The sequence below is a fragment of the Meleagris gallopavo genome, chromosome 8, assembly GCF_905368555.1.
Source record: "Meleagris gallopavo chromosome 8, MGAL_WU_HG_1.1, whole genome shotgun sequence".
NCBI lineage: Eukaryota > Metazoa > Chordata > Aves > Galliformes > Phasianidae > Meleagris > Meleagris gallopavo.
This window is the reverse complement of record NC_139411.1, coordinates 23,140,782-23,163,721: the sequence shown is the minus strand read 5'-3', so window position 1 is coordinate 23,163,721 and position 22,940 is coordinate 23,140,782. Positions and strand designations below refer to the sequence as shown.

General features: G+C 41.9%; 1 protein-coding gene across 10 annotated transcripts in view; it reads left to right on the top strand.

Moving 5' to 3' along the window:
- The window catches only part of SH3PXD2A (SH3 and PX domains 2A), a 232,111-nt gene that overhangs the window by 196,962 nt on the left and 12,209 nt on the right, over positions 1-22,940 (top strand). For 9 of the 10 annotated variants that reach the window (XM_010714665.4, XM_031554493.2, XM_085229164.1 and 6 more), the window contains 5 exons: positions 3,422-3,505; positions 14,275-14,392; positions 19,836-20,167; positions 21,006-21,055; positions 22,699-22,818. In XM_010714665.4, coding sequence (XP_010712967.1) covers positions 3,422-3,505; positions 14,275-14,392; positions 19,836-20,167; positions 21,006-21,055; positions 22,699-22,818 — 704 coding nt within the window. The remainder of the gene's footprint in view (positions 1-3,421; positions 3,506-14,274; positions 14,393-19,835; positions 20,168-21,005; positions 21,056-22,698; positions 22,819-22,940) is intronic. The other variant, XM_010714667.4, reaches the window with a different exon arrangement.

Sequence of the window (22,940 nt, the reverse complement as noted above, 5' to 3'; positions counted from 1 at the left end):
GAAGAAACTGGGGAAAAGTACATGCCTGTAATCCCTTTGTGACTCATACTGTCACTGTAACAAAGGTTCTAAAGAAATGATGTTCGTTTTAGTACTCTTAAACAATATGAAAACAACTTTTGTGCAAGTCCAAGCATTATGTTCTTGTAGAGATCTTGGATTGTGTTGGCTACTGAAGGAGAGAACTTGCATGGCCTATCTTCAGAAATTATACAAATGAGAGCTGTTAATTGGAAGATGCTGCTTTTTGAAGCCACAGGCAATTAAAAAGAGGTTCAACTTCAATGGCGGCTTCTCATTACACTTTTTAAGTAAATCCTTGAAACTAGCTTAACTGCTGCTTACTGTGGTCTGTGAGTGTGCGGAGGTCATATTCTGCTAAAAATGAGATACCATTTGTCATGTATATGTATTCAGCAGCACTGGTTTTTGGCTAAAGATGCTTATTCAGGTTCCAGAAATGGAATAGTACAGCCTCACGTGTTCCCCTTTTCCATTATGAAAGACTAACCACATCTTAATGGACTTTTCATGTAGTAACTGTGTACAAAGGACACTTTTATTATTATTTGCTCCATTCTAATGAATCTCTAGCTAAATTTGTAGGTGTTTTTGACATGATGCTTATTCCACAATGTGTGTAGAAAACAAACAGACCTTTCTGTCAGATACGTTTGAGATGTGTTGGGATGATTCTGCCCATTAAGATAGCTAACAGCCATAACATTATTTTGTGCTGGACATCAGGAGTGATATCTATGGCTTATTGAAATCTTTGGCTCTAACTCTTTTTTCCCTGCTCAAAGCTACCCATATCCTGGGTCACTTAGGATTTAGAGACCTACTGGTAGACAGGGAACCAATCTGCTATGACACAACGTTTTAGCAGATGCAAAAGCAGTTAGTGAAGTTCCTGCTGGTAAAGAACAAACAACTTACTGCTGTTCTCTGAAAGAGTTGAAGAATGTCTTGTCTGTTGATCTGTAGCTGCCTCCCTTTTCCTGACTCTTAAATATGGCGCGTGCTTGACAGCCTTATTGCTTTAACTGCTTTCATTTTAAGATCTCTTCCTTTCATGTTGCCCTCTGGAGTGTATTCTGCACAGGGTTGTTGCTGCATGACAGTCAGTCTTGGTAATGGAAAATCCATCAAATGTTTCTTATCTTCTTCTCGGCCCTCTTTAATCTGCTACATTGCTCTCCTCAGCTATGGTCAGCAGTCACATTCCCTGTCTTACTGCAAATCCAGATACACTGAAACCTGAGACCATTCTTCTCATGTTCAGTTCCATCCCAGTGACAAATCTAATTGTGTTACCTCCACAGCTGCTTTGATGTGCCCAGCTTTTCTTTGCTTTTCAGCAACTTTGTTCTATGTTATTAACCACAAGCTGAGGCTTCTTTTGTTCTTTTTCCCTCCTTTTGCTTTGGTTTTTTTCTTTACTAGAGCTATTCTCCTTGCCACGTAGTGAAATGTCCTCCTAATATTTATTAGTAGAAAGGAAAGGCTTTTTTCAAGAGTTAGTCTTTCCTTATTGTACAATTCTATGATAAGGAAAGACCAACTCTTGAAGGACAAGGGGAAATGGCTTCAAGTTGTGCCAGGCTAAGTTTAGGCTGGATATCAGGAAAAACTTCTTTACAGAAAGGGTTGTTAAGTGCTGGAATAGGCTCCCCAGGGAGATGGTTGAGTCATCATCCCTGAATGTGTTGTAAAACCATTTGGATGTGGTGCTCAGGGACATGATTTAGTGAAGAGTTGTTAGAGTTAGGGTAATATGATTAGGTTGCAGTTGGACTTGATGATCTTTAAGTCTTTTCCAACGTGAGCGATTCTATGATTCTGTGAACGTGTAAAACCAAAGGTACTTTCACAGACAACTGGCCAACTCTCAGTAAGCAGGTGAAGGGGGTTCCAATAAAACTGATTGGGTTGCATTAAGTGCCCCAGTCTGTGTGTGCAGAGTGTATATGGCAGAAGTGTTTCCTCCTTGTATTTGAGCCTGCACAACATCTTTCTATAGGATGAGGGCAAACAGTCAGCTGCTACCTGGGCCTGTGGTTAGAGCAAGAGCCTCTTACGAAGTTTGGAAAACATTTGGAAAGCAATACAGAGAAACATTTGCAGCCACAGAAGCTGTTAAATAAGCATTCTGAAATAATCCCCTGAAAGGATTAGACACTTTTTGACAAATAACCCTTCTGGTGGCTAACAATGGGATGTTGGGGGGGAGAGGGCAGAGGCTTGTTTGGGTAAGTTAATTAATATTTTTTTTACTTGAACAGCCAATCCTTCCCCTGATCAAATCATTTTGCTGTTCCTACTTGCCTCTGGAGCGCAGTTCTGGAATCCCACGGTGTCTGCTCTCATGAGTCTGAGAGCATATTCCCAAAATGACTTCAGAATCAACATAAAGGAATTAGCTGATGAACAGCTTTTGCATTAATCTGATAGCACCAAGCATGCTTCCAATAGGAAGGAAGGCCTTCCATTGGAAGCATGGAAAAAGGAAAGTGTCAAGGTTATGTGCAAATCCAAATGTTCTGTGTTCACATCTTCACAAGTAGTCAAAGGAACTGAAGTTCAGTTCCATGTATGCAATCTGGAAAACAAGTGGTGTCCTCTGTGCACAGCTGCTCTCACAGTGTCATTTCCATAAATCCTTCATCTTTGTTTATATTTGAAGCATAAATTATTGTTGGAGTGCGGAACTAATTCACATTTCTAGCTTGTTAGCTTCTTGAGCCTGCTCAAAAACAGGTTAGTTATCAAAATAAGTTTTTATTTCCTTATATTTTTAATCAATATATTAGAAATTGAGGTTTGAATAATGAATGTTATCTGTGGCAGTACTTATGAGTCATATGTTGCAATCAAGGAGACGTCAGTCTCCAGTTGAGTTCAGTTCCTGAGTGCTGTTAAGTGTGCTCACGTATGAGAAGCCATATTCTTTGTTTTTCTACTTGGATTTTTTTTTAACATGATAATTTGCTTAGAGAGGGTTAGAGCTCTGGTTTTGACTGTTGCATGGAATGAACTACTGAATTCTTCAAAGACCCTTCAGCCTGATTAGGAGATGCAACAGCAGTGTGATATTGATCTGACCTGCTACTGCAGTCACCATGGACAAGTTTTCCTCTGTTGTGCAGTTTGCTTTTGGGTATATGTGTGTTTTTTCATATTTTTCTTAAAGCCAGTAGCAACACTAGCAATTTTTGACAGTTCTAGATGATTTCTATTTCTCAGGCTCAAGAGTCTAACTTGTTTCACTGTGCTATGTCAGCTAAACCGGTTTCTGCCTCCCACCTAATCTGTTTGTTTAACAAGACTGGTGCTTGTAAATGCCATGTTTTGTTTTTATTTCTCACCCTCCCACCATTTTTTTTTTTCCTTTTATGTTTCCATCCATGTTCCAAACTAGTTTCTAAGCGACGCAAGGCTCACCTGAGGCGCCTGGACCGGCGATGGACGCTGGGCGGGATAGTCAACAGGCAGCAGAGTCGAGGTGAATGAATAGCTTCCTATGGCAACAGCCCCAAGGGCACACCAAATACCATGCTGCTGCCTCCGCTTTTGTGCACCTGAGTGCTCCCCGGGGTCTTTCTCCCTCTGTACACTGCTAGAGAGAGGCTGAAGCTTCAGAGTTCTGATGTGTATGTCATATATGACAGATTGAGGGTGTCTTGGAGCCACGCTTAGGCACCTCAAAAAATGATAGGCAAATAAGGCAAATAATTATGTGTAATTCTGTAGCGTGACTGCTTGTGCAGACTGGCAAAGTTCACATCTGTTGTGTTTTAACTTTGAGTGCATCTGTACTCAGTCTTTCCTACCTCCGCAAATTCAAGGGATACGTTCAGGGCTATTAAGAGCCAAAAAAGAATTCCAGAGAGATCAGAGATGACCAAAGAGATCAGAGATGTGTGCTGGAAAAGTGCTTGGTGTAGTCTCCTCTCTCCCCTGTAAGCAGGGTTTAGTACTGGAGGAAGACTTCTAGGGAAGTTCTGGGAGCTTCTGGATGTTAGTGCTAGTTCTTTGAAATATCACCACTAGCAGCATCTTTTTAGCTTTGGTCTGGTGAGAGGGGGGGGGGAAAAATCAACCTCACTTCACATTTTGAAGTTGCATTTGGAATCTGATGAGGAATCTTCCAAACCAAGCACTTCTCCAGAGCATGGAACTCTATCTTTCTTGGAATAAAAGTACCACTTTCTGTTTTCTTCTCCACTTTCTTGCAGGATCACCCACGTATTCGCTGCACTTTATAAAGGGGGGGAGGGAGCCTTCCACTTGTACCACTGTGTGAGTTTTACTTAACCTTACTGAGAGAATGGAACCAGATATAAGCAAAAAGAAGCTTACCAGCTCCCAGTAAAGAGAAAGTGTACTTCTAAAGTTTCAAACTTACCTTCTCCTGGTTTTGGTGGTAGTCCTGAGTGCAGACCTATTAAGATTCCAAGCAACAAATAACTTCAGTGACTTTTTTTTTTTAACCTGTGCTTCAAAGTATCTGTGAGGGAACCACAATAACAAGAGGGGTTGTCTTTCCCTAGAGTAGCTTCACCCTGCATTAACCAATACTGCAATAACCACCCTGCAATAACCAATCCTGAGGCAAGATCCTGCCTTAGGCACCAGATACACACCAAAGGTGTCAAAAAACAAACAACAGTAAGCACATGTGCTGGCATGTAGGGGGGAGAAACAGCTTCTGTACCCAAAGAATTTGGGAGCTGCTTATTTTTTTCATATCAAACTCTGCCAGATGCTTCCTGACACTTTAACTAGGAGAACTTTGGGGAATCAGTTTTCTAAGCACTCTGTTTACCAGTTTTTTTATATATATATATTTGTATGTATGTATGTATGTATGTGTATATGTATATGTATATATATATATATATGTATATATATATGTTTTCTTTCCTATTCATACTGTACTGAAACAAAACTCTAAAAATGTTAAGGCTGCAGGGCCAATCCTGTAGCATAGTGTGCTGGTAATACTCAAGGATCTAAGTTGCATTCCCCTCTTTTCCCTCTTCTGCTCATCATCTGTGCATACATCTTTTCCAGCCCTACCCTCTGGCTGGTGTCATGCTGTCTTCCCTGGCAGTCTTCCTCACCACACAGTCTCTTCTATCCCAGCCTTTGTCTTGCTCTGTAAAAATTTCTTCCCTTTTAGGCCCAAACAGTGCTGGATTTCAAACTGTCTTGGACAATGTGCCTTATCTCAAGCTAGATCATGGCTACATCTCAAGGACTGAGCATCTTCCAAGGAGGATCTGCTTGTATGAGTTCCCTCTGATACATTTCAGCTATAACCGACCACATTTGCTAAAACTAAGGTGTATGGTGTTATTTGAGATGGGAGATTAGGAAGTTCTTACTGGAGCAGGTTGATGGGAAGTAAAGAAAGTGATCTGAGCACTTGGGGACACATTGGAGGTAGTATGCATCTGGTATAGCTGCAGCCTGTACAGGCATCCATCCCTTCCAAACTGCAGTTGCAGAAGTATGAGTCTTTTTGGGTGTCCAGCCCACTGCTCTCTAACAGATCACGGTTTATGCGAGGTCAGTAGAGACTTGTTTTTTGCTTCTTCCCCTCCCATTCCAGCCCAAAAGGCTTCTAACAAGGCCAAATTTGGGTGGGTTTGCACAGAAATGACAGAATACTTGAACTGTGCATATGCTGCTGCTAGCCTTCGAGCCCGTGCTCCAAAGCACAGAAGAACATGAGGCTGCTCAAATATGAGGCTGCCAAAACTGCTTAATGCAGAGAAAACAGCTTCCCCTCCCCCACTTGGCCTCTTTCTTGGAAATAAATTCAATTAAACATTTTGGCTTAAATTCTTCCCACCCAGTGATATTCTGCTTCAGATGGTCCCAGCTTTCTGAGTGGTTAGCTCTGACAGTTCACCGGAGTTCAAGGCAAGCTGAAAAGGATGCTTCCCTTCATTAGTGGTACTCAAGCATAAATAGAAACTATTTTACTGTCTAGTTTTGAGATCAAACCGCTTAAGCCCTAACTAAAGATGGGTCTGAAGGCCAGGACTTTGGAGGCAACTTGAGGCTTACTTTGTCTTTTTCCAAAGACCTTTAAAGAGGCTGAGCAACCCCAAGACTCAGATATCTGGGAGTAATGTTGCTGGGTCTGCAAAGAAGAAAGATGAAAGACAAATTATTGAATATCGTAGTAGTGTTCCTTTTATAAAGCTGGAAAAAAATCTGCGAAGAGAACAGCTGTAGTCTGTTTTTACAAAGAGAAACAGATGACATTTGTTGCTGAAGTTTTCTCTTTAAAACTGTCTGTGGTGTGCCCAGATCTAAGAGATTATGTTGGTTTATGTTTCTTGTGTAGTTGTAGGGTTTTTTTTTAAAGTTGAATATTTCTAAATATGGTATATATTCTAAATGTTGGCCTGTAGTTTTGAGACCCAACCTAATACAAATGCTGATTGTGAGGAGAAGCTTGAACATTTGTAGTTTTCCTCAGACTGACCCTTGTTGGATGCACAAGGTGCAGAGTTCACATTCTCTTGCACCAGGTGAAATGCTGTTTCTACAGATGCATTTACTTGGAAATTTGCCTAGAAGAGGGCTTGGGATTGTTTATGAGCTTATTTCACAAGAAGTCATTTGTGCTATTAGAGTTTGATTGGGAAAAATGGGGGTTTACATGCTGTTTTATATGCCAGATATTTGCTGTAAGTTACTGCTTCTCTGGGTTTGTGCCCAGCACTCTCATTGGAGCTGGTACAATGCAGGGGAGTACTTTACATTTATTTGTGCCAACAGTGTAGCAACACGCAGTCTGTATTTCTGTCAAATGAACCTATTATGTAAGAGTAGCTGCTAGCACAAGAAATAAGCTATTGAATGAAAGAGTTAAAGTTCTAGCTTGAAAACTATACGTCTTCCTAGTGCTTGCCTAACTTGTTGGGAGATGATGGAGCAGAGGGGAGGCAGCTCAGAAGCCACCAAATTGCTCTTGAGGCTTGAAGCCATCTTCTTGCCCAAGTGCATCTTTCTGCAGCCTGTTTGCCAGCTGTGGCAGCCTGACTGCCACTTTCAAGTGCTAAATCAAATTGGCACAGAACACTAGATGTAGTTAGTTTCTTCCTTTTTCTCCTACCTCCTCCCACCCTGGTTCTCCAAGGAAAGTAGTAAATGTTTATTACTTCTTGCTGGTTGAATATCAAGCATGTGTAATACAGAACTGTTAAGAAGAAATGTCATTATTCTTTTTTGTGTGTGTGTTGGCATGATGTTTCTGCTATTTAAAGAAGAAAAAAAAAAAAAAAGAGGGGACAGGAAGGAATGGGAGAGAGACAAAAGCTGAAGAGCTCCTGTCTGCAGATGGTCACATTTGATAGCTGTGGCTAGTTCTTTTCTCTGCAGAATATTTAGACAAGGAAAGCACAGCCGGTGTTGAGTCGTCGCGTCTCTCTCTGGAGCAGGGAGACTTTTTCCAGAAGCAGGTCTGACAAAGGGGGGAGGGCGAGCAGACTGCTGACTGAGGGGAAAGTATTTTGAAAGAAAATTCTTCTGTGGTTTGGAAGATGTAGGGTTGGGGCTGTTGCATTTTGCTGAGAAATCGTTAATTGGCTAATTTCTAGCCCAGCTCCCCTCTGTCCTCCCCCTAACATTTCCAACCAGCCTAGGGTCACAGAAAGTTGGGGACATGTCTAGGCACCAGCTGAGCAAAGGAAATTGCTCCCTTACTTGGCTCCTGAAGCGCTGTGGATAGCTTGCACGCTTGTTTATGGAGAGAGAAGAGAGCAAACTTCTGAAATCTAGGTGAAGGAGGGGTGTGCAGCGCAGGGCGTTCAGAACTTGGAAACAGAAATGTCTGAGCGCTGGCCATTTGCCTAGGAGAGTTGAGACTGATTATGCAGGGCTGGAAATGTGCGTGGTATTTTCACTGCCATAAATGCAAGGTTCCAGTCCCAAATACTTTACAGCCTAAACAAAGAGAACGAGAGCTCATGCATCAAAGGAGCCTGGGCAAGTGGCAATTTGGCATGCATCTTATTACGACCAAAAGGTTTTTCACAGTGGAAAGTGATATTTATTTGGCATTTTTAAAAGCTTTTAGAGAAGGGCTAAAACTAAGCTTGTTTGGCAAGGCAGGAAACTGGGGTAGGTGAAGCTTATTTCAGTAAGGATTTGAGAGGTTTTGGGTTATTTGATATCATAGAGGAGGGAGCCTATTCAGGTTGATGAGGCATCATGGGAAAGGTATGGAGCTGAGCACAGAAAGATGAAAGGATTTGGAGGAGTGGGAAATGAAAAGGGAATGAAACAGTTATGTGTAGTAGGATATTAAAGCAAGATGGTAGCCCTAAGGCTTAAAAACTCAAGGTGGGGCAATTCAATTTGGTGCCACACCTGATAGAAAGTGGTTGAAGAACCAGAGTGATTCCCAGCATTGTGCTGGGAAGGGAGCGAAAGAGAGGAGGTGGCTGTGCAAAAGAGATGGAAGGGCCTGAGATTTAGCTGAGGGGAGCAGCAGTGATAGAAGATTTTGAAGATGTTGGGGAAAGGAGCTGTTACCTTGGTGATAGACTAGAAAGAATCTGAAATAACCGGTGCCAAGGGAATTGGGAAGATTGAATAAGGAAGATTTGGAAACTGCTACTGAAGTTCTATGTTACAGCTCTAGCAGTAAAACCATAGGTCTGCTTTCCTTGACCTGAGTAAGTATAAATCCAGACAGCCAGAGGAGGGACCAAGTCCCTTTCTCAAGACACCTCATAACTCTAGTGTGTGTGTGTGTGTGTGTGTGAGTGAGTGTGAGCACACACTATCTGAAGTCTGGGTTTGACAGATGGGATTGGAAGAAGCCTTTTAGGCTGTCAAGTTTAGTGCCTTGTTCTTTCTGATAATTAAATAGTTTCTTCAGGAACTGATGTAGCTTCTTCATCTTAGCTGTTCTGAGGTTTTTCCTCTGTCTTAATGGGACACCTGGTATGGAAAATGCCGTATCCAATGTCTAAAATTTCTCTCAGATCCCATTTTTTCCTGTAGACAAAAATACAGCAGATGAAACAAAAGGGAACCTGTTTGGGTATTTGCTGATTAAAGGGAGGGTGATGGAGTGAATGCGTCTGCTGGATCTTTAATAACAGGCTCTAGTTCTAGACCAAAAAACACTGTGAAGCATTATTGTCTTGGTCTGCCATTATACAAGAATAAGTGTTGTTGGCATGAAGTCCTCTCAAATCATAACGTGATTTAAAAGTGATGTTTTAAGTACTTTTAATACAAAAAGTTGCACTTTATTTAAACTGCATCTGAAAATAGGTAGAAAAAGATGCATGAGCACTCTTAAGTTGTCTTGGCTTGGTTTTGGATTGCTTGATGTGAGTTACTTTCACATTGCTTCCAGCAGTCTCAAACAGGACTCTGATCTCAAAGCTAGGAGAAGCTGCACCATCACTAGCCTGTCATTTGTGTATAGGAAACCCTCAGCTCTCAGCTTATATAAATGTTGCTTCCAAGCCTCTACTGCCTTTCCTGAGGAGGCTTAAGGAAAAAACAGAGTAAAATAGAAGTCTGCCTTTGGAGAGAAGAAAAGGAAGGAGGGGAAAGGCCGATGGAGATGTCAGGTTTTGTAGTAACAAGTGGACTCAGCACTGGGCTGCCAGAGACTCTGGAAATGCTCCAGGTGGGTGGTGTGGGTCTGGTAGTCCAAACAGGGCAGAAATTCTTGTTGTGCACGTTTTAAATGTGTCAGTGTCCAGGAGGAGAGAATGGCACATAATAATCCTTGCCTTCCAAGCTAAGTGGGTTGCAGTTGAATAATGCATGATGTGACAGGCTTGTATTGTATCTCTCTGACAAACAGACATTGCTTCTTCATGAGTGCTCTGCTTAGATCTACAAGGGTAGCTGATTTTCCAGTAGAGATATCTCCTTCAGTTCAACTGGGGAAGATATCTTTGACCTGCCAACTAGAAATATAGAAATATAAGGGAAGTTGTCTGATTGAACTATTAACAGAGAATCTCTGAATGTCACATGCTAAGAACAGAAGTGTGCCATTTTCAACTGATCCTGAAAGGGAGTCAGATTCTCATCTCTTTATTTCCAGAATGCAGCCCTGTAGCTGGTGTATGTGTTTTGTATCACGCAGTAAAGCTTATTCTGCCCACTTGACCTCAACGGTGAAGTTGATGTAATGGAAGCTGCAACTGGGGAATACAAATTATATTCTTGCTTTTTTTTTTTTTTTTTTTTTTTGACCGGTAATTGTTAAATCAAAACTTGATGAATCAGGATTAAACATTTGTGAATTCTTTGCAGATCTGGGGTACGTAACTTTGTTGGTGGGTCTGGGATGGTTCACTGATGTGTGTCCTATACTGTTGCCTGTCACAATATCTGAACAAAAGCAGCATATTTCAGAATTGCCAGTGTAATTCAATGCAGTGTCTTGCCACTGGCTGCTGCTCTGCTGATTCTCTCATGAAGCCATTCATCTATGTTAAGTCTTTCCAGTAACTTTACATATCAATCATAAAGTGTCAAATGTCTTCTCTTAAAGACTTGTGAATAGTAATCTGATATGTTGAATGCTGCATCAATCCTCTTAAGTGACACAGCTATTGAAAGCTCCACTGCTCCTTCCAGCAAATGTTGGTTTATGCGTAACATCCTCTGCCTGGAGACAGTCTCTGAGAAGCAAACCAGAATTACACTTGGGTTGCAAGGGGATCCGTGTCTTCAGAGTACTGTTTAAGTTACAAACCTCATGTGTGTTTGTGGTATCCTCTGCACCACTGACAGAAACCAAACGTGTGTAATCTTGGAAACGACCATAATTTTTGCTTTGAAAGCACTTTGCAAGGGGAAATTTTAATGGTGCCTTCCTGTTTTTGATCTGTAAGCTTAAAAATAGAACTGTGAAAGACAAACGTTATAGGATGCTCTTTTCTGAGTGGATTTTTACCCTCAGAACTATGATTGTCTTGCTTCTTGAGAGAACTTCTCTCTCAGCCTTCAACTTCCATTCAGTCTCTTTTTAATTTCCCCTTCCCTCCCTACAGGGAGGAATCTCCCAGAGACTTTTCTCTCAAAGAGGAGTTAAAAGCTACAAGACTGAAGATCTGAGAATGAAGGTGTTCCTGGACAGAGTAAGACAGACTGTGGCAGCTCAGAAAGACCCACCAGTCTCACCTGTGCATCCTAGTGTTATGGCCCCCTGGATGGAATTACACCCTCCCTCCCAAGCAATTCCTTGTTTATTTCAGGAGTTGTCCAGTGTCTCTGGTCATTTGGAGCCACTAACAGGCAGTATTGAGTGTGATGCAAGGCAGCAAGATGAGAGCAGTAGGCCATGCAGCAATGACAGTACTGGAGGCAGAGTGCTGCTTAGGAGCAGTCTCTCCCCATTAAACCTAAGTAATAGTGGGAAGATCAGGAAAGGCTGCAGCTGTGCCAGCAGAGGATGTGGCTTCTCCTTGGTATGGAAATAAATAGGAGGTGTTCCTTTTGGAGCAACCTGTGTAGACTTGAAACAGTGTTTTCAGTAGGGCAGGAAGAGATCTAATGTTCAGAGGGTGGTTGCATCCTGGTTTGCGAAGGACCCTGTCTGCAAACTTTGACTTCACTTGCATTTTCAGACTCATACATGCTGCTGCTGGAGTTGGTGGGTGAACATTGTGGCCATTTCTCAGCCACAAGAGACTGTGCTGGAGCAGGATTTTGGAATACTCTGTTGCAGGTGTGAATGCCTGAGCCATGACTTCCCCTGTCCTCTGCAGAAGGAGGGAAGTTGCATCCCTGGAGACAGTGGGACTGCTTTGCCTGGCAAGAGGAGCTGGAACTGGCTTTAGCTACAGCAGGTGCATGTAAGGAAGAAAGTAAGGGAAACAGAGAGACTCCTGCTGTAGCCATAGTGGCAAGGGGGAATGGCAAGCTTCAACAGCCTCAGTTACAGAGCAGCTTTGATGTGGGGGAGACCAAGCAGAGCCTTCTTCCAGTGCTAAGCAAGCACGTGACATAGGTCTTTGTAGCTGTCCTAGAAATGTCTCTGGAAGTTTCTGGTGCAGTGTTTCTCTGGACTGTGTTGCAGCTCTGTACCTGAATTTCCTCTTGGCCCTCTCCTCTGTCCAAGGATTTTCTAGAGCTCATTTTAGTGCTTGGGGTTTTGTGGGTGATGAAACTGGATGCAAAACTCCACCAGCAGCAATCACTTTAAATAGATTAAGAACAAGTCTGCCTTTACTATGCAGAGCAGGAGCACAGAGAAGGAAAACTCTCCTGAGACTTTGAAGCCAGGTTTCATTAGCTGCTTCAGTACTCATCGGACCCTATCTTGTAGCAGAGTACGTCTGTGGGGAAGATGCTGTACCTTGATGATGATCACAAACTGGAATTCCTTAGCAATAATAAAATAATTGCATTAACAGGGAGTAGGAGAGAATATTTTCCTTTTGGAAGCAAAGGTTTTCACAGGTTTTACTCTGTCAGAATTAGCATCGAATGCATTCCATTGAAAGGAGTTGATTTCAGATGTCATTTTACTGAATTTTATGCCGTCAGACAGCCTGCCATCTTTTTTCCCCACTTCTCAGATGTTTCTTACTCTATCTCAGTAAGGATTTTTCTTTTAATTTTCTATACTTAACTCAGCAACAAGATGCAGTTGAACCACAAAACCCAACAGATGGTACGGTCTGCTTCTCTTTCTCTAAAAGTGCTTTCAACCTTCTCATAGCTCCTTTGTTCTGCAGTGATCAGGAACTCTGGATTCACTTAATTTCCTGCCTGTGCACAGACAACCCCCCGTTTGCTCCTGGCCGTGCCTTGTTGTGATTGCCAGCAGAAAGTGCTGGAAAGGCTGTTGGGTTGTACCTCAGTGATGGCCTTCCCTGCTCTGATCTAGCCACAGAAACTCATACTGTTAAATGCACTGTAGCTTGGGTTCAGTGGAGGAGTTTGGTAACTGTTTTCAATGCCAGCTGTACTTTAAGCTAACAGAGAAGATTGCAGCCTTTCAGTACCTAAAGAGAGCCTACAAACAGGAGGGGAATCAACTCTTTGAAAGGATAGATAACAGCGGGACATGGAGAAATGGTTTTAAGTTGAGGAAGGGAAGATTTAGGTGTGGGAAGCTCTTTACTATGAGAGTGGTGAGGTGCTGGATCAGGCTACCCAGAGAGGTTGTGGATGCCCCATCCCTGGAGGTGTTCAAGGCCAGGTTGGATGGGGCCCTGGGCAGCCTGGTCTAGTATTAAATGGGGAAGTTGGTGGCCCTGCATGTGGCAGGGGGGTTGGAGATTCATGATCTTTGAGATCCCTTCCAATCCTGGCCATTCTGTGATTCTCTGAAGATTGACCTAGAACATCATCCTGGAATGATGGAGATACTGCAGGAGATGACTCCTCGTGGGTGGGTGGAGATGCTGAGATGGTGGCTGCTTGCTCTGCTCTTTGGCTTGGGCTCAGCGCATCTGCTCACCTCTGCCTAGCCTGGAAATGTAATAGCTGCTGGAGATGAGTAGGGTGTTGGCTCAAACATCATACTTGAAATCTAGGTTGTACTTTTGAAGTATGTCTTGGCTTTCTTCTTTATCACTGCCCTTTGTGCACTTCTCTGGAGTGAGGTCTAGCAAAAGTGTGTTTGCAAACACTTCACAACCCATGACCTCAAAATGCTTTATGATCTCCTGTTAAACACAAAACCCTTCTATTCATAGGCCGCTTCTTTAAATGCTGGTTCAAGCTCATTCCTGCCACTTCACGCTGCTCTGGAGGAGCAGAGAGAGCAGTGTGATGGGCCAACTCTTCCGTGCTGGGGAGCATCAGTCCCTCTGTGGCCCTGGGGCTCAGGTTTCAGTAACACAACGCTTCGTGCAGCCATGTACGTGTTCAAAAGAGCCAACTGGCTGGAGCTCCCGCAGTGACGCTCTGCTGATTTGGCAGCTGGGTTGATTCTGTCAAGTTACAGTATGGGAGTGAAGTCCAACTACAAATTCTCTCTCTTACCCACTCGAGGAACATGGGGAGGGGAGGGGGAAGCTCTCAAGGGACTTTGTGTCATTATTGGCATGGAAATGCTTTGTGATTATCAGCAGCAGGGTAGTGGCAAGGGGCTGATTATCTATCATGTCGTCAGCATAAATAATCAGTGGGCCCCTGAGCTGGGCTCCGCCTTTTGCAATGGCTCCACGTAATCACTGCATAACAGTTTAAAAGCAAGCAGAACAGAAAAACAGCTGGACTAATTCTGACCCTAACTGATGTTGCCTTTTCTCCCTTCACTAGAAGAGAAATATGTCACTATTCAGCCGTACGCCAGCCAGGGGAAGGATGAGATTGGGTTCGAAAAAGGGGTCACCGTGGAGGTCATCCAAAAGAACCTGGAAGGATGGTGGTACATAAGGTAAAGAAGCTGCACTGCCACGGTTCTGCAGGGCCTGTGGCAATGACTTTTCTGATTGTTTACTTAATGTTAGCGCTTAACTAATTCTGTAGCTGGGCAAGGAAACCCAGATTATCCGTACTGCATCTTGAAGAAACATAAAGAAAAGGCAAAGACAATGTGATGTTGATTAAAGTAATACTACAGTGTATGCAAAAGCTGTGGACTTTTCCAGTGGGGAAATTCCTTAACCTGTGGAAACTTTTTCCTTCCTTCAAGTTAAAAGCCCATATCTGAGTTGATACGACACTCCTGACTGTTGTGTGTAATTTTAATCTGTTTCCAGTGTAAGTTTTTCTGCAGTATGTTTAAATCATTTATAGTAATGCTGAAAGGCTCATTGTGGTCTGCTGAGCTGTTTGGGGTAGACAGTGCTGTTTTCAGGGACAAAAGATCAATTTTCTGGCTACTGCTCTTCATAAAACTTATTGACACTTCAGGTAATTCATCTGACTTCTGCTTATCCAGACTGGGCCTTCAGGAATGTGTTCCAAGGGCAGGTGAAGTTATCATCACATGTCTAACTATGCATTTGAAATAACAGTCATAGAGGCTTAAGCACTTTAAAAGGAGATTTCTCTGGAAAAACCTATGTTAAGTGTGTCTAAGATAGGGATATAAGGTGTCAGTACTTTGAAAACTTTCTGCATCTAAGCTTACACAGCACATAGGACTCTGCCTCTTCATAACAAATGCATTGCTCAGCTGTATGCATCTGGTGGTATTGTGAGATCTCAGGTCCTTTTAAACAAGAAGTGATACAACAGATAGCTTAAAAATGCCAGTTTGTCTCTCAGGCAATGCAACACATCGCCTGAAGTCATCTTTCTGTTCAGCATGTAATGATTTTTCCCCTTTCCCTCCTCAAGTCGTAACTTGTTTTTGTTTGAGTTCTGCTTGATTCATTAGCAATGAATGAGGGTTCTGAAATTGCTGACCAAAGCAATGTTGTTGTTTTTCTTGATGTCCTGTAGTTATAAAATAGATTTTTGTCTTCCATCTAATGCTCCCATAGAGAGAAGAGGCTAATAAAGATAGCAGTGGAGTCAGGGAGGTACTCTAGATAGGAGGCACTCAGAATTCCTGGGTTTGGTCAGGTCACATTTTTTTCTCTTTTAATCATTCTCAGGAGTGGAATCCAAAGCTGCAGATAGAGGAGCCAACAGCATGTAGATTTTGTGAGGGAAGAAGTATTGCAAGATACCTCCAGTTTATTTTAGTGTTCTTTGAAATGCAGCTGCGTTACTGCCGTAGTTTTCCCCTTGCCATGCCAACAGCTCTACAATAAATAGAAATCCCTTTTTTTCTTTTCCCTTGCACTCTCCTTTCAACTAGGCACACGGTTTTCTAGGAACTAAAGCACAAGTGTGTGCTTGTCAGGCTCTACAGCAGAAGTGCAATCTGGCATACAATGATGCTTGCTGAAGTGGCTCCTTCACATTCATCCACTTGAAGGCCACTGGGTTCCCCACCCTCTCCTTGATAGGCTGGGAATGCTACATGTCCTTGGCTTTTTTTCTTAAAGAGACATTTGGGGTTGAGCAGCCTCTGTTTTGTTGAAAGGTGGGTTAGCTCTTCCCAAAGGAGTGCATTGGGTGCTTTGATGCCAGTCATCCTCTGCTGCTTTAGGGCACTATTGAGCCCTCTGGCTGGAGGTTTAGTCAGCTCTTGGAAACTTATTTTTCCACTAGCAATGCTTTGAGAAATGTTGATGCAGTGATCCGTCCCTGGCAAGCTGCTCCTTTGCAGCCCAAACCATCTTGAACTTCTTGTGCTGTTTGTTAGACTTAAACCCCCATGATACTGTTTGGGTCCACTCAGAAAAAAGGTTCCTCATCCTCAACAATTCTGCATTCTGAGCACTGAGTGCCTTGCAGGCAGCAACTCCCTCTCCTGCAGTGAGCATGCAGGAAGGTGGGAAGAGGCTGCAGCTGAATCCTGCTGCTTTGTTGTTTGCTGAGCTGGATAGCAGAGCCCGAACACGCATAAATGTCCAGAAATACAAACAAACCCAGCAGCTTGCAAATGGAATCCACCTTAAAGACGTTAGCGTGTTCCACCTTAAATATGTAATTTCCCCAAATTCTTTGCCATGTGCTGATCCTCATTTCCTGTCCTTCTTTTTTCTTTTTTTTTTTTTTTTTCTTTTTTCTTTTTTTTTCCTCCCCCAGTTTGCTTCCCTCTGGAGTAGTTCCAGTGCTCTGGAGCTGGAAAGCAGATGTGACTCTTAGACTCACACAGGCATTTCTGCCTTCTTCTTTTTTTTTTTTTTTTAACATTCCTATGGTTTGAATCCATTTTTTCCTTCATGTAATATAAACAGAGAGTTTTGGAATCACGGGGAATCAAATCATTGCACCTCATTCTATAACCCTCCCATTTCTTTGCTATAGAAGCTAGAGACAGTATTGGTGTTTTCCTTTATTTTTTTATATTGTGTTTTTAAAAAAATTGTTTCAAATGTGGAGAAATGAAACAAATGCTCTGACATGGATCCTTTGTACTGCTCCTCTGAATTCAGTGGATCTGTCCACCTCCTGATGACAACAGCACCCATTATTTAAATCTTGCTTTCCATCATAACCCTCACCTGGAGGTAACTTATGGTGCCTGTTAGCATTCAAATGAACACACGCTAAGCAAAGAATTTGCTATCAGCCTGCTGCTTCAGTTTAGTTATTTGTTCTGAGCCTGAGCCCAAGTGAATGAGGTGCACTTGGGGTGATAAGTAGCTGCCCCAGAGCTGGGAGGGACCTACGCTGGGGTTTGAGGTATTTCCAGTGGGTTGTGATTATAAATGAAGGAAGGATGTTTGTGATTCAGCTCTTGGACGTGAAGTGAAGGTCATTACTGGTTCAAGGCTTCTCTGAAGCTGGTTGGCATTTGTTCTAGTTCTTGATCTCCCTATTTTGTAGGTGAGAGTATTCTTTGAGCTATGTTTGCAAAAGGGGCTTGAGATTACTGTGTTCAAGAACTAAGGTGTAAGCCTATTTGACATCTTATATAAGCATCATTTTATTTGTGGAGATGCAGAAATAAGTTGGCAGTTGCTGGCAGCTACTGCTTAGCATTAACTTCAGATTGAATTTACTGACTCATAGGAAGGAGAAGCTAGCAACAGCCTCTGCTGTGAGGGTATGTTGCCCAGAGTTATGAACTGTCCAGCTATTGCTGCTTCTATTCATTGGGAGAAACTGTGTGAGATCAGAGGTCTGAAGCAGCAGGATTATATGGGCTGATCCAAACAGCCACACACAGTTGGCAGGAGAACTAACGAGCCAGCACAGAACCTGCCTGTTGCTGCTTTTCTGATCTTAAACATATTAAGTCACCCACAAACTAAGATGGATGTAGAATGTTTTTTTCTTGCTGATTTTGCACAATCAAGCTCTGTTAGAAGTAACCTTTGCAGTGTTCACTGCAGTTTTCAGTGCACTGGCCAGCTTTCTCTTTGAGCTAAAATCTTGACATTTCCAAATCATGTAAAGTTCTCTGTCCTTCCAAAAACTTACCTAGTGCACTGATCTGTAGCTTTGCAGAAGGACCTTCTACTGCAAAAGCAGTCGGAGCGAAAAGTCTTCAGGACTTGAAAATGGTACTGAGATGCCTCTTCATAACGGGGGGTATGGAACATATGGAAGTCTTTTTTTTTTTTTTTTTCTTTCAGCTCGGTTTGTGGTTTGTCTGAAAATCCTCAAAGAGGACGGAATTGTGTAGATCGAAGTCGTATCCTGATACAGTATCAGTAGCTTGTTGTTGCATATCTGTTAGAAGCCAAATCAAGTCATTATCACTTCATTACTTTTTATTAGTCTCCTTGCTGCAAACAAAGCTCAAAGCTCTTGGGATGTTTTTCTTTGATACCAGAATCCTTGGAAAAACTCATAGCTGAACTCTCCGAACAGGGAAGATCCTTATCTTTGCCTTCATGCATGACAGAGAGAAGCTGCTGTAGGAAACAGCAGCATCTCTGTTTTGTGTCCATGTTGATATAGATGAGAGGGGAGGAAAAAGCAAGCTTTTGAAACACAGAGACCCTTGTACTTCTTGCTGTAAGTACAGAAATTGTTTTTGTACAGCAGGATACTAACAAAAAGTCTAAGGAAGACAACATACAGTACGTGTTCCTGTTTCATCCACAAAGTCTTGGTGCCCTTCTTGAGTGTCCAAATGTGATGGATGAGCCTAGGATACGCCCTGGTGCAGTAATCTCACAGTGAATCACAGAATCCTTGCTTTGCATAACAGTTATGAATCTGCTCGAAAACTATTTTATGATATTTCCCCTCCCAGCTTCCTCCTTTACAGTCTGAATTTCTGCTTGCACTGAAGAGACTTGGAGTCCTACTCTTTTAGCCTTTGTATTTACTGCAGATTTCCTGAGCACCAGGAATTTAATGGAGCCTGCTTTCCCACTTACAGTTCAAGCACCTGCCTTGGGTATCGTGAGAGATTAAAGAGAGAAGGGTTTCAGTGACTCGCTCTGTAGCAAGTTAAGGTTTCATTAGGGAAAGCAGAGTTCATCCACGTGGTCCTCCCTGGAGTCTGATTGTAATCTGAAATCCCTGCTGAGGTGTTAGGAATGGCAGGAGTTAGAAAAACCATCTTCCCAAAAGCCCAGTTGTGGAAGAATGACTTCAGTTTGAAGTGTAGCATAAGCAGCTCAGTCTGATGCTCCAGGAACACGTACTGGATTCAAGTGTCTTTTCAGATTTCCCAGTTTATTTCTTTAAATAGCCCCTAGCTTGTTTAGGAAAATGAATCTCCATCAAAGCTGGCTTTATTTTTTTCTAGTCACATTTTTTTCTTGACCTTGCAGTGATGGAGGAAGCTACAGTGGTTTAACAATCCCGTATTCTCCATAAAAATAAAAAAGCTGATCAGACAGGACTGGGAGTTATGAGAGGAGGAGAAGTATTCATTATTATAATTACAAGGAGATAGGATTGCACAAGGGCCTTTTATAGAGCGCATGTGTGGGGATGAATTTCATTCTTATTTTAACTCTTTTCCATTTTGAGTTGCTGCTTGGAAGGGTTAAAATCTTTTACTCACTAGCTTGCATTTTTTGCTGCATGGAAGAATACTAAATTTTTTTTTAGTACTGGCTAGAAGGGGCATAAAACAAAAGTGGTCGAGCTCTTTGTCTTGTGAATAACTATGTTCCTTACCCAGAGAGACTCTTTTTTTATGATAAGTGACTTTTAACAATAGTCTGCAGTTTGCTACTAGCTGAGCTGACTTTGAGATGTCAGTAGGTAATAAATTCAGTACTCAGATCAGCTTTTGTGGTCTCCAAGTTTTGTTTTATATCATCATCCATTAATTTTGCCTTTGTTGTTGCACCTGAAATGCATTGAGAAAGCTGTGTTCAATGTGTTGATATTTCCTTTTGCACCTGCAGGTATCTTGGCAAAGAGGGCTGGGCCCCAGCTTCGTATCTGAAGAAGGCTAAAGATGATCTTCCATCTAGAAAAAAGAACTTAACTGGGCCAGTGGAAATCATTGGAAACATCATGGAGATCAGCAACCTGCTGAACAAGAAATCCGCTGACAAGGAAACTCAAGCAGAAAATGAGACCTCAGAAACACATATCACCAAGAAGGAAATCAGTTTGCCTATTCTTTGCAATGACTCTAATGGTAATGCCATGATGACACCAGACAAGCAGGCTTCCAAACTGGCCCAGGGATCTCCAGCCATAGCAAGGATAGCGCCACAAAGAGCTCAAATAAGTAAGACATTAAAGTAGTGAGGATTTCCACCTGCTTGCAATAATTGTTGTTTTCTATCTTTCAGGGCTGGTGTTAGCTTAGGTCAGCTTAGATCTGCTGTGTAGATCTTTGCACTTCACTGTAGATTTGCAGGAACTCCAAGATACATTCATTTTTTAATAGTGATAAAATTTGACTTTATATAAAGATTGGCTAATGCTTGTTTATCTTAGCCACTATGTGGAGACTTAACATTTTATTTCAGGAAAAGGTTTTTTTCCCTCTTCTGAGCACCATAAAATGTGCTGCCCCTCAGCCCCAGTAATGCAGATGATGTGATGGTGCGTTCAAATCAAGGAGACCATGTACATCTTATCTTGCATTTGTTTTGCTTTTTTCCTGGGATCAAGTTGCTATAATGTTTGTACTACTTCATCTGCAAAATGCAGATGCTAACACTCATCTGAGCAGGGAATGGTAAGATACTTTGAGAGAGGATAATATAAATGTTACTAATATAGTGGATTATTTTTACTGCTGGGGGGGAAGGCTAGATATTAGGCCAGTTCTTTGCTGGCTTGTCTCCAATGGCCTGGTCAGTTCCAGCAGAATATGCAATCCACTACTTTCTGGCAGTGATTTCCTCTTAAATTTGCTAGTCTAGCTGAGATGAATAGCAAAGTTACCTTAATATTTCTAATATATCCTCATGGTTTCCTGCCTTGTTTCACAGAGGTCGCTTAAATATTTCAAATATTGATTTCTAATACTCTCATTGTGACAGAAGAGAGCTGCTGAGAAATGTGTTTAGCAGTATCTAACAAGTTAAATAAATTTTCCCCTCATCTTTCCTGCTTAGGTTCTCCGAATTTAAGGACAAGGCCACCACCACGAAGAGAATCCAGTCTGGTTTGTATTGTTTTACAGTATATAGTAGCAATGGGGCATAGGTGTGTGGGTACTTTATTAGGCTTCCTACAATTATACTAAGTGTGGCGCAGTGGGAGATATCAGAGACATCCTTTATTTTCATTTTACTGTTGAACAGACATAGATATCCTAATGTTAATTGGGAGATTTCTGTTTTCTTTAGTTAGGGCAACATTTTGAAAATGTTGAACTGTTCTTAATTTGCAGTCCCCTCTCATATCAGAATATTTTGATGCTATGTTATGTCTGAACTTAGAAAATAGTCACTTTCAGTCCTACTGAAAAGATATTTAGAGGAGGAGAAAGTCATGTTGGACATGAGACAGTTATTGGGAGTTAGATATCAGAAGCCTTCACAAACGAATGTGTAGAACTCAAACTGATCTGACCCAGCAGTTTCATACCAACCCCTCAACCATATGAAGAATTGCTGGTATGAGTATTTTCACAGGAAAATAAAAGTTTTAAGTAGGGAGAACTTTGTGAATCCACTGTGTCCTGTGAATGTGCATTAAAGCCCATTTGGTTGACTTAGAACTCTTCCCTCCTTCCATTGCTCCCATCTCTGAGGTGGCTGAGCTTCACTGTCTGTATATGTTTCAAATGACTTGGGATCTTATGGAAGGATGTGTGCTGCAGGAAGAAGACCTTCTATGATCCTTTGTTTTCAAAGCTGGGAGTGTGGAATTTTGAACCAATTTATGACATTTGGACTATCACCTGGATAGTTCTCATCTGAAGTAATCTATCGCACAGAAGTCACACTAATAACTTCTTTGTGGACAGACAATACATAGTATTCAATCTTTGCTATAGCTTTTTTGATCAGTTTGTGTTACTTGAGATGCCTCTCAAGCAACCAGATGAATATACCCTCTAAAATGTGATAGCTTAACGTGAAGGCATATAGCTTTTAGAGAAGTCTGATACGCTACCATAATAGCTGTAAATATCAGTCTTGTTTCTCATGGAGCCATTGTAAAATTTAAATGTGGGTTTTATTGACATTTGGATGTTGGTATTTGGCTAATTGTTTTGGGACTGTTATGGAGAGAAACTAGAATCTTTTAGTGACGTTCTTCCCCTTCTTTTATTACTTCATCTGAGCAAAGCTCTCATTTCTTGTTGTAGAAGATGCCCATTTGATTATATCATTGAAGAATTAAAATCCAACAGCATATTAAAAGCTATAATTCATTAGGATTACATTTTTATAGTAGTATATTTGGCAATAGGAAGAATCTATCATAGGCGTGTTGCAATGCATTTTTCTGCAGTTGTGACAAGTCATCCAAGAATGGAGTGTTACTGGACAAAGTCCCAGAGCAAATGGGCTGTTGTGACTGTGACTGGTATGGCAGCTCACAGTATATGCCCCATCAGTAAAATGTTTTACTGTTCAGGTAAAGATTATCACACTTGCAATAGTTAGCAAAAATGTCATTGACAGTGCATATTTAGAAATCCTTCTCTCTTGCGTCCTATCTCTTTAGGAAGTTGCACAGGAAGAATTCGAAAGAGTTCAGTGAATAGAATGTCTGAGAAGGCAATTTCTTGTTCGTACTGCTGTTCAGCCTGCTGTTTCTATAGTTTAATTGAACGAAACTTCCTGTTTGCCATAGGGTTTTCAGTTGCCCAAACCACCAGAGCCACCCTCTGTGGAAGTGGAATACTACACCATTGCAGAGTTCCAGTCGTGTATCTCTGATGGGATAAGCTTTCGCGGTGGACAAAAGGCAGAGGTGAGCCTTAAAGTTCAAACAGTGGAAAAATAATGCTTGACTGTTGTAGGGGCCAGGATTGAAATGGAAGGAGCGAAAAGTAATTCATAGAGATTTTTGTCTAAGTAATGTGTTCCTTATCG